This window comes from Rhinolophus sinicus, chromosome 2 (assembly GCF_057876585.1).
Source record: "Rhinolophus sinicus isolate RSI-liver-muscle chromosome 2, RSI-T2T, whole genome shotgun sequence".
Taxonomy (NCBI): Eukaryota; Metazoa; Chordata; class Mammalia; order Chiroptera; family Rhinolophidae; genus Rhinolophus; species Rhinolophus sinicus.
The window spans coordinates 24,975,476-24,987,752 of record NC_142502.1 but is presented as its reverse complement, the minus strand read 5'-3'; the positions used below and the strand labels follow the sequence as shown (position 1 = coordinate 24,987,752).

At 35.5% G+C, this 12,277-nt stretch overlaps 1 protein-coding gene across 2 annotated transcripts in view; it reads left to right on the top strand.

The window, feature by feature from the left end:
- Positions 1 to 12,277, top strand: part of PEX7 (peroxisomal biogenesis factor 7) — a 69,681-nt gene that overhangs the window by 26,772 nt on the left and 30,632 nt on the right. For both annotated transcript variants that reach the window (XM_019732814.3, XM_074333627.2), the window contains exons 7-8: positions 868 to 981; positions 2,469 to 2,524. In XM_019732814.3, coding sequence (XP_019588373.2) covers positions 868 to 981; positions 2,469 to 2,524 — 170 coding nt within the window. The remainder of the gene's footprint in view (positions 1 to 867; positions 982 to 2,468; positions 2,525 to 12,277) is intronic.

Genomic DNA, 12,277 nt, shown 5'->3' with positions numbered 1-12,277 from the left:
TGCCAATATACTTTTGAGAGTGGTTTACAAATTTTATTTATTTTTTTTTTCCTATTTACTTAGTTTTTTTATTTTATTATTTATTTTTAACATTTTTTTAATATAAATTTTATTTCTTAAATCATGGAAACTTCTTCAGATGTGCTTATACTGAAGCCCTACACATTCCAACAATTAATTATTGCTCTGGTTGACATGGGATGGTACTGGGTGTGAACCTGACACTTGCTTGGCCTGTTCAGCCAGAAACTCTCGGTTCACTTGGGTCTCTAAGATAGCTGAGTTTCTACAACCTGACTAGATGGGAGACTTCCCATTATTTGCACAGATTTTCAGATATGATTAGATATTACGTTAAGACAGGGCCTATGAGAGTTGGGAACAATGATTCTTTTAGATTTAGAAAAACATGTAAAGATTTAATTTATACCCTTTGCCTTTTCAAATATTCCTAAATTAACAGGACTTTTGCCTTTTAATGCCTCGTAAAACCTCAGAGCACGCTGAAGAGACAGGTGGGCTAATGTGTCAGGTATAATTTTTAATCCCTTATGTACTTATTAATATTACTAACGGTGGATTGGTAAATCCACAGTGCCGTTTGGGACTATGTGTCTTTCTGTTGTATGTAGTGTTCCATCACATACATAAAGCATATGGAGTTCCTTTTTGCTCCAGTCATACTCATTTTGGCTTTTTGATGGATATTTTGATCCCTTTCTATACTTGTCCTATAACTTCTCAAGAATGACTCCTGGGTTCTGGTTAAATAATGGTCAGAAAATAGATATTGTTCCTAGTAGGAAAGCCTGGCTAATGCTTAATTGCAAAGTTGGCACAGCTTACGTTTCTCTGAATTGTTTTCAGAATTTGCTGGTGACGGGGGCAGTTGACTGTAGTTTGAGAGGCTGGGACTTGAGGAATGTTCGACAACCAGTGTTTGAACTTCTTGGCCACACCTATGCTATTAGGAGAGTAAAAGTAAGTTTTTATCTTTTCATTTTATACGTAGAAAATAAATATAAATATAATCAATGAAGTATATATAAAAGGTGTTTAGGGGTTGGGGATATTGATTCTTTGTTATGCATGTTTTTGTTACTCAACTAATGATAATGAAAATTGAATGCTAAAATTAGGTAGAATATTTGCATAATTTTTGAATGAATTGAGACAATGTAGCCAGTCAGACAATGTAGCCAATTTACTGTTAAATAAAAATGTTTTTTTCATTCTGTCATCCCTAATCTACTATTCCTTTTACTATTTTTAAACTATATTAATTAGTTTTAGTATTATATTCTTCATAATTTTTCATTCAGTGGGAAGGTCTCTTTACTTTGTTGCAACTCATATAGAGGAATGGTTAATTCTTTCTTTTCCCTAATGTGATTATATATATATAACAGCAGAAGATGAGATAAATTTTATCTGCTTATAAGTGTCATAATTTAGTTTCCTGGTGTTTATTTAGGGTAGGTTTTGCTAAGTCACTCTGGAAAACATCTTAATTAAATGACATCTCCGAATTTCATTACATTGTTCTTTACATTAAGGGTAAAAAAGTACCTTATTGATCTTTTCAATAAGGTAATTCTTATTCCTATTTCCAAAGTTCTAAATATCAGTTACATTAATATCTTCAATTTTATTTGCTATAACTTAACATATGAGACACAGTGCCCTGGGTTTTTTGTTTTGTTTTTTTAATGGCACACAGGTTTTAGTAGTTGAAAAGTATTTTCTATGTACATTTCACAGTGCTTCTGAGAATGAAATAGGGTAATGTAGTGAAAGTATTTTACAAACTAGAAAGTTTGTAAATATAGTTATTATGTGTCTATAACTATTAAAGTACTGGTAAGAAAAATACTAAAGAAACATAATTGCAAAGGGCAGCCTATGTTATTTATTACTTATCTAAAAGATACCATCTTTAAATTTTCAGATTTTTGTCCTGCATGTAATTTCTCATTAGCTGGTATCTCATTAAAGGTATTTTACTTAACATTTAAATTTTTTTTGATACCTGTGCTTATAGCAATCATATATGTATTCATAAAATTGTTAAAGTATAATACATTCATATTTGCACTATCACATACTTAAATCCCCTATATTTGTAGAAGTTGATTTTAGATAGCCAATATTAAATTGTATTTAATTTTTCCAGAATAGTCACACTTTGGGAATATTTTCTTCTAAATAAGCTCTAAAAAGCTTGAGTGATGATTTGCTTTGGAGAATGTGAAAATGAATGTTTTTCCTGTAGATGATACGTAAAAGGCCAGAAGTTTTTTGCCTTGGATTAAAGCATGTGAGGTTGGGGAAAGCCTCACAGTAATTTTAAGTGACAGCCCTGACTAGAGTTTAATTAATTATCATATTCACAGGAATGACCATATGAAGTAGTGTGTTACAATTACAACTAATTTCAAAAAGTTTTTGTTCTGTTTTGTTTTTTGTAGTTTTCACCATTTCACGCTTCGGTGCTGGCTTCTTGCTCCTATGATTTTACTGTAAGGTACAGTAGTTTTTGATTAAGTTTCATTGTGAAATTCCAAGTAGCATTTGCATCTTTGCAACTTTTATGAAGGATATTGTATTTATCTTACCAGTATGAAAAAAATATGAACTGGGTATATTTTAAAATTTGTCACTGGTTTGTGAGTTTTTGACAGTATTTAGTATTTTAACTCCTACCTAGGGTTTCCAGGTGGGAATTCCCACCTGTTCTCAGGAATTTTTTTGCTTTCCCATTCCCGAATCCCGAGATATAAACTGTTTTCTGTTCTCCATGATGAATCGTTTCCACAAAGTGATGGCTGATACTACCAACCACCTGGGTTCAAGGAGCCGATTTTCCCAATTTCCCGACCAACTTTTCTCGGGATTTGGGAACGGGAAAGTGAAAAAATTTCCTGAGAATGGGTGGAAATTCCTGCCTGGAAACCCTACTCCTACCTATTGCATATATAGCCAGTGGACTTTTTCTACTTTCCTTTTTCCTCCTCTCCCTTCTCCAATCACATTTTAAATTGTTTATTTATCCTTTGTCATAATATGCAACAGATAGCATTGCCATATGATATTCTTCCACTCTTGTTTTGCTTTTAGGTGCATAACTAAATATATTAAATGCTCGTCATCAATTTTTTTGCTGAAACTTCCCCCTCATCTCTTGGTTTGATGAAGTTTTTCTTCTAGTAGATTCCTCAAGAAAGGCTGATGATTAGGAGTCCTTGAATGTTTAAAACTATTTCTCTATATCCTTGATACTTGAAAGTAGCTTCGCTGAATATAAACTCCTTAATTTACATTTATTTTCTGGAGTTTTTAAAGGATGCTACTTTGGCCTGGTTTTCTCTGTTTTTGAGAATTTTGAAGCCTGTCTACAACAATCAAGAGTCCCCAGGAAAAGGATCAAATAACTTACAAGGACAAGAGAATTAGACAGGTTGTGTGACTATACTTCTAATAGAATAAATTACAATGCCTTGAGAAAAATTACATGCCCTAACTTTTTTTTTGACTGATCCAATACTCCAATAGAAGTAGGCAGACAAACTAGGAACCGTAATCACACTGAGGTTTCCAGCTCTCAATTAAAACGATACCATAACCAGGTTTGGGATTTTTTAATAGTCTCTATAAAGTAGTAAACAGTGATTATATAATTTTTAGTATGGAAGTCAAAGAATGGCGACATGGCAGACAAGAAGTTATCAGTTGTTCACTCTCCAAATGTTTCCAGCCTGGGACTGTGGAGCTAGACCACCGGCTGGAGCTTAGGGCTATAAATGTGGGCTTGAAGGCCTTTCACTTACTGATAATTCAATCCACAAGAGCACATACACCAAAGGGAGATAAGTTTAGATAAGAAGAGCAAAAAGACAGTATCATCGGGAGAGAATTAATGTTGGAAGGAAGAAGGGAACAGCCCACCGGAAGGAGACCCCAGAGCGTGCTGTATGTCGCAGGAACTGCAGGAGAGGATTTCAGCCAGCTATGGATGGCCAGTAGTGTCAGACCCTCCAGATAGGCTGAGCAGGATGAAGCGAGAACTGTGAATCTTCTAACTTACATAGTGTCACTTGCAGGCTCAAAAGGGATTTCAAAGACCATCTGTGATCACCTGAGAGTTAACCAACTGAGATGGCGCATTGCTCTTTTGATGATCTCATTTTAGTGTCTTTAACAGTTTTAGTTCAGTCTTTCTTATTTTGGGAGCATATCAATCAAGGGACATCATAAATCCATTTCACCATTCTGTTTCTGATTAAAGGGGGAGACCTAGTAACTGCCTGTATTTTCTTTTGGGGATTATCATTATGATCTAAATCCTACTGACTATTCCCTGTTTCATCTAAGTATCCCTGAATACTACCGAGTTGGGAAATGCCTTACTTTTATAGATGTAGATTTGTTTCAGGAAAATTCGTTAAGAATGGGCTTTTGAATGTAGACTACACTACTCTAAAATCTTGTAGGTACCTAACCATGCTCAGAATTCATCACAATTTGGGACTCACAGTCTTATTGTTATCTCCACTTTGAAGCATTAGGTTTTTCTTCTTTCCTGACTCCTGAGTAGGACTGGAGAAGAGATAGATGTTTAATGCTCTGGGGAGAGAAATGGCTTAGGTCATGGTTCTATGACATACTATGCGATCAAAAGTATCAGAGCTTTATTTGTAAACACTTGGAAAAACTAAAATTATAATTAAATAACATATTTAACATATAGTTGGAAAATACAACTGTGTTGAAAATACAGTTAGGCAGTTTTCCTGCATAACTTTAGAGTCCAGGTTCTTTATATGAAAGTGGAATTAGTAATATTTGTCCTTACAAGCTCAGGAGACTGTAAGAATTACATGAGAGGACACACTTGAAAATACTGTGCAATTCTTCACTATTCACCACCTTTGTTTCTCTTCTGAATCCACCTCAACAATCCTATTCCCTGCACTTTCAGTAAAAGATCTTATTTCTCTCTTACAAAAGTTGTAGGGCTCACACACAAATTATCTCAATTTCCACTGCAGGCCTGCAAACGTATCTAAATCAGTACCTCTGTGTCTGCATCCGTTGCTCTTCTGCTACCCTTGGCCTTACGTGCTCTTAGTCCCACACAGTCCTATTTCCTCCAGGACTTTGCTCCATGGAATTACCTCTTCTCTCTCGTATCATCATTCTCCAAGTCGCTATTAACTTTCAGCCTGTAAATTCTTCTTTTATCCTGTATTTTCCTTTAACTTCTCTTTTCCATCTATTTCTATTTACTTCTTAGCCAAGCTTTGTAGTCCTCTTAAGCTGCTATTCACCATGGCCATTTTAAGGCCATTACAGTGCCAGGTACTCTACTTGGGAGGTGTCATCCCATGTCATCTGAATCTATAAAATGGATCCACATCACTGATTAAATAAGGCTAATTATGTTGACAGGATTTTTATACTTCTGCTTTTGAAGTGATCAGCAATGAGTGACTCACTTACTATTGATTATTTCTTGGCAATCGTTATGCTTACTTATGAATTTTTATGAAATTGTAAAACCTAACCTAGAAATTGTTTTCAGATGGGCTTAATACAATATTTGTCAATTAATGATGCTAATTTTTATATATTGATTTTGATTAAAAATTACTTTTAATTTTCAGCTGTTAGGCATTTTTGTGCCGTGTTTCCCTGAAAATAACACCTAGCCGGACAATCCGCTCTAATGCATTTTTTGGAGCAAAAATTAATATAAGACCCGGTCCTTTTTTTTTTTTTTTTTTTCAAGATTGTATTGGGGAAGGGGAACAGGACTTTATTGGCGAACAGTGTGTACTTCCAGGCCTTTTTTCCAAGTCAAGTTGTTGTCCTTTCAATCTTAGTTGTGGAGGGCTCAGCTCCAGATCCAGTTGCCGTTTTTAGTTGCAGGGCGCACAGCCTACCATTCCTTGCGGGACTCAAACCAGCAACCTTGTGGTTGAGAGGACGTTCTCCAACCAACTGAGCCATCCGTGAGCTCAGGGGCAGCTCAGCTCAAGGTGCCGTGTTTAATCTCAGTTGCAGGGGGCAGAGCCCACCATCCCTTGCGGGACTCAAGGAATTGAACTGGCAACCTTGTGGTTGGGAGCCCACTGACCCATGTGGGAATCGAACTGGCAGCCTTCGGAGTTAGGCGCACAGAGCTCTAACTGCCCGAGCCACTGGGCTGGCCCCCCAAGACCCGGTCTTCTTGTACTATAAGACCAGGTATAATATAGTATAATATAACATAATATATAATATAATTAATATAATATAATTAATATAATATAATATAATATAATATAATATAATATAATATAATATAATATAATATAACATAATATAATATATAATATATAATGTAATACAATATAATACCGGGTCTTATATTAATTTTTGCTCCAAAAGACGCATTAGAGTGGCTTGTCCGGCAAGGTCTTATTTTCGGGGAAACAGGGTAGACTCTTGAAAGCGTATAGTCCTAGACATTTACGGCTGTCTGTTCATCACCTAAATGCACAACTGGCTTCAGCCCCCACTTCTTTCTGAAATTACTCTGGCAGAAGCCACCAGTGAGCTCACTCAGTAAGACCAGGTCCAGCCCTCTGTCAGCCCTTGTGGTGCTGGACCTTGCTACTATGTTTTACACTGTATATCAGTCTTTCTTTTCTGGAACTTCCTACCCTGGGGATTCTGTGTTCTTTTTTAATTTTTTTCTTTCTCCTCTGAACCTTCCTTCCTTATGCTTCATTATGGAATCTCCTTCTCCTCTCCTTAAACTGGGTAGTCTGTGGCTTAGCACTCTTTCATATATCCCTTCTGGATGATAATTCCTCGCCTCCCCCCCCGCCCCAACCCCCTCACCATCTCAAGAGCGTTAAGGTGGCATCTTCAGCTGTATGCTGGATGGAACAGACGCCTGAGTGTCCAAACAGGTACCTCACCCTGAGCTCTTCGTTTCTCCCCTTCCTTCCCTCTGCAGACGTGTGGACTTACCTATATTATCTGTCTCAGTTAATGGGAATGTCATCTCTGAAACCTGGAATTCTTTTTTTTTTTTTTTCTGCAAAATTGGTAAATATTTTCTCCATATGAAGTGGAGTAAAAACCTTAAACAAATCGTGTCACAAGCAGAAGCAACATTATTTTTTCCAGTTAGAAAATTGTAATTTTCACATACACTGTATCCAACTAAATTACTGTTTCGCTTTTGTACTAAATGTCACTGGAAGCTAGTGACTGTGTTTCAGTATAAGATCATCAAATACTTTTTTATGAAAAGGAAAGTAAATAGACAAGGAAAACAAAATCATTTAAAAAACTTTTCATATACGTATTTTTGACTATATGAATTCTGTGGATGTATATTTGTAACTTTCAAAACGTGTTAAGAATTTGACGTTAATTGTACTAATGCCTTGTGTGAATTTAGTCTCTCATTATTTGTGTGTGGTGATCACTCATTGGAAAGGTCAGAAAAGGTGCCTTTTTGGTAGACTTTTACCCCATGTGATATGATTAGATTAATCCTCTGAAGAAATTTAAATCTCATTGGATTGATGATATTTTTAGTGCCAAAAAGCCATTTTAAGAAAAAGAAAAAGATTTAAGACCTAAGACCAGCAGTAATCTGTTTAATATTAGCACAGATAATTATACAGATAGCACCTCCCGATTTTGGGTGGTTGGTTTTTATAACACAGTTCCTCAAATATAAGTTTTCATTTACTTGTCCATTTTTCTCTGTTTAGTTTTTAGGCTTTTAAAATTTCATTTAAAAATAGTTCATATGGTGGGCATTAGATCAAAACTGATGATATGATGGATATTTTAGTGTTATGAAATGCAAGTTTCATATTTCTATTTTATGTGGATATATTATCATATCTAATAGAAAGATCTTTACATCATTTATCTGTATAGTAGCTCATTATATTTTACTGAATAAGTAACAAAAATCTAAAAAGTAATATGTAACATGGCATTTGAAATTATTTATTATGGTTTAAATTAAATAAAAACTCCAACCTTTATGAAACATATCAGAATTCTCTTTAGCTGATGGGCAGGCTACTCTATAGAAATACACAGTGGTTCTTTCTAAACGTCACTGAAGATAGTACTAAATCCAAAATATTTCATACTGAATTATTTCCATTCTTCTATGAATGTAATCACCATGGATCTTAGCATATTTTCGTCTCCTTATACACTCTCCATTAGGTTCCTTTTTTCCCCTGAGCCACATTTGCTATGCAAGCCATGCACGAGTGTGATTTGAGTTCTGAATGCTTATTTCTGGTTTCCTACCAAGTAGATCATTTCATATACACAGTCAGAAATCAACAAACGAAGTGTGTATGACAGCCAAAGGAAAGTAAAAGCTGCTATAATTATGTTTTTTCATTAGGAAGAGCAACATTTTGTCTCTTCCACATTGTAGAAGATAATTCTCATATTTAAAGCTGTAACTTCATAAATCGATAAAGCTAAAATGGTCAGTTTAGCCTCAGAGTAACAATCTTCAATTTCATGACACTTTTATAAATATTCTAACCTTTGAAACATGTTTTAATCAATGGTCTTTGGTAATAATAAACCAAACAGCAGTGTAATTTTTTTTAGACTTAAAGATTTTTTGGCAAGAAAAAGACGAAGTGAATTTTAATTCCAATATTATCAAGCTGTGCTCATCCATAGCTTGTACGATGTGAAATTCTCTCTGCCTGTACCAGCAACTTTAATGTTTTGAACTCAACTGTTAAGCTACTTCTTGGTTACAAAATGGTACTGCTGTACTCTGCTTTAAAATTCATGCATATTTATAGGATATCTGTTATCTGTCAGCCATTGTAATAGTTTGGAATATCTTGCTCAGGAAACTATGAAAGTGAAGGCTTGGAGAGAAATAGAAGCACCCCTCCAGGAGCCCTGAACGTGCCAGTGTGTTGGCGTAGTGGGAGACATGTAGTCAAATATAGTGTAAGATACATGGACAGTGGACTGATTGTGAATTGGTGCACGTGGATTGGTAATAGGAGTTAGAGCTACAGACTATGGAGCCAGACTGCCTTTTACTAGCTGAACAAACTTGGACGAGTTTAAAACTGTGTGACTCAATGTCCTCACCTGTAAAATGGAGGTGACAATAGTACCTACCCCATAGAATTGTTGTCAGGATTAGATGAATTAATATACACACATGTTGGCACATAGTGCTATGTAAGTAAGTGTTTGCTGCTATTGTCATTATTAGTACTGCCAGACTGGATGGTGGCAGGAGACCATCTCTTTGAGGCTGAGCCCCTTTTCAGCTCTAGTCTTCAAAGGTGAGGTAATAGTTTTTATTTTATGACAACAAAAGCAGGCAGCCTCAACCAGGCCTTTTGTTGTCCCCTGCTTCCTTGGACTTCAGTATTTGGTGACAGCGTGAATCTATTTGTCAACATATTCTGAGTTCTAAAAATATAAACATAAGGTAACAGTATTTTTGTCAGTGCTTCTCTTGTTCATAAGACCTGATAGTGACACCATTCAAGTTTATTAACAATGTATTATTCAACATAAAATGCAATGAGGGCTGACCGATGGTGTGCTGATAAATGTTTACCAACTGGCTCTCTAGGCGGGTGGGGGGAACCTGATGTATAGTGTTTGAGATATGAGTTCAGTGGTGCAAATTCTCCCACCATGGCCAATATCAAGCTCCCAGTGTCATGATATCAGTACACATCTGGTTGGGAAGAGATATGCAGTCAGCTCTCACAAGTCGGTGTGAGCTGGCTCCAGTACTCCACTGGGGCTGGCCCCAGACCTAGAAGATTGCTGTCTTAATTACTGATTTTTAAAAGCTTCTGTAATTATAACATGTGCGTATGTATCCATTCTCATTGAAACATGTCCAGAAAAGTATACACCAGATAAACTTTCCTTGAGCATTTGCTACCTCCTCTCCTTTCAATGGCTTTCTGCCCCTTGGCAGAGCATGTTTCCCCTTCAGTGCATCTTAGGTGCCTAGAACTTTCATATTGTCCCCATGAGTTTGCAGAAAAACATTCTCATCCATTGATTTATATGGACGTAAAAGGACCTGAGGCTTAATGCATATGTTTTCTAATTGAATTTGCACTCTAAGCTAAACCTACAGTAACTCTCAGTGGGGCATATTTGGTTTTGTGGCAATGGTGGGGGACACTACTGGCATTAAAGGTCAGGGACCAGGCACGAAATCCGACAATGGCCCATAGCAGCCCCTACAGTTAGCACTTGGCTCCCTTTCCTCCAACAGTGCCCCTATTGAATTGGATTTCAGGCAATAGGAACACTGGCTGGGAGAAGGTCTCAGGGGAGACAGACCTTCATTATGCCTCAAATTCTTCCCCATCAGTATCTCTTCTTATAGTAAACTTCTTATTTTTGATTAGCTATGTCTAGTTTACAAAGTATTTTCACATGAAATATTGCCTTTAATTCACACAACACTATTGTGGGGCTGTGCTTATTTTATCCAAAAGACAGTTGACTAAGAGAGGTGGAACGGCTGGCACATATCACACAGCTGGCGTGTGATGGAGCTAGACTTGACCTCTAATAGACTAGATCATCTATTTCCAAGTGTTTTTATGTTAGACCATACTTGGAAATTCTTGTAAGCCCACGTACTTATTTCTAAATATGTATAACTTTCCCCTATTATGTAATCATGTTCTCCATAGGGACTACGTCGCCAAGATACAGTATCGCCAAGATACAGTAATCATACAGTATGATTGTAGAGATTATCATTAATCATATGATAATCAATGATTTGATAATCATTAATGATAATCTCTATAATCATTTCAGCATTGAAGTATTCCACATAAGTTAGTCTTGACAATGATGGATGCATAAAAGGTTATGTGCCGTAACTTTTATCTTAATAATTATGGATTTTCAAACCTTTTGGAATTTTAATATATATATATATATGTGTATATATAGATATGTACATATATACATTTACGTACCTGTATACATATACACACAAACACACACATTTTTATTGAAAAATGTTTAGAAAGATATAACCGGAATTTATTTAATTTTATTTATTTTTATTAAAGTTTATTGGGATGACAATGGTTAGTAAAATTACATAGGTTAACCCAAATTTTAAGTAGGTTACTGATTGGTAGGATTTCATATGTTCTTATCATAAATTTTTTAATCTTTTTTAATTGAGGTATAATTTATGAACACAGTGTTAAGTCTTCCTTAACGAAATTCTAACCTCTCTGACCACTGCTGGCACTGTATCAGTTATTGAACTGTTCTATGTACTGTGGAGCTGTCCTGGGGAATTATGGGCCCCACAAAGTTTAACTTTATGTGGTTTTAATTTTCTTTCACTTTTTATGTGTTTTCCTTATGCCTTTTGAACTTCTAGTTGCTTTTTCACGTTATTCTTCTTTTGTGTATACAATTTTTAATCTGCTCATTTAACAAAATTTATAGCCTTAAAAATAGCAGTTTTTCACATATACACACTTTTCTGTGTTTTTTGGTTCTCTATTTTGGGTTATTGCTCCTCCCAAAAGTCAGATTTCTAAATATGTGCAATGTTACTATAGTAAATACATTATCAGATGCTCTGTCATTAAGTAAACTATATTACTGTTATTAAAATACTTTGAGTCCTACATCGCACATGGGATGTATTTCTGAAAAGTACAATATAACTTCAAAATTATGTAACTTTAAGATTTTATTGGGGGAGATTAGAATAGATCTCAGATCAAGACTTGGTAACTGTTTCATTCAAAACGAATATTTAAGTGAAAGATACAGTAAAATAGCTAACTTTTTCTAAATCTCTACTCATAAGTTATAATTTCATAAAATTCAAAATTAATAAGGAGGTTAGAGAGAAGTACAAAGTGGGGTAGGAGGTTATCTAGAATCAGCCCTGTGCCTCCATGCCTTGCTCTATGGAGACATGTAAGAAAGTTCCATGGTTTAGAAATCCATTGTGTGGTGGGGTGGTTATATGGACCTTTGAGTTAGTCAGATTTGAGGTGAAAGGCTGACTCCTCCACTTACTAGCTGTGAAATACAAGAAATGATACCTGTTTATTTCAGAGGATTCATTGAAAGTATCTGGAAATACTCTTGGCATATAGTAAGTGCTCAGAAAAATAGCAGATATTTGAAATGGGAATATTAATAGTGATAATGTTCCCTGATTTAAAATGTAAGTACCACAGGGAGAGTGAAG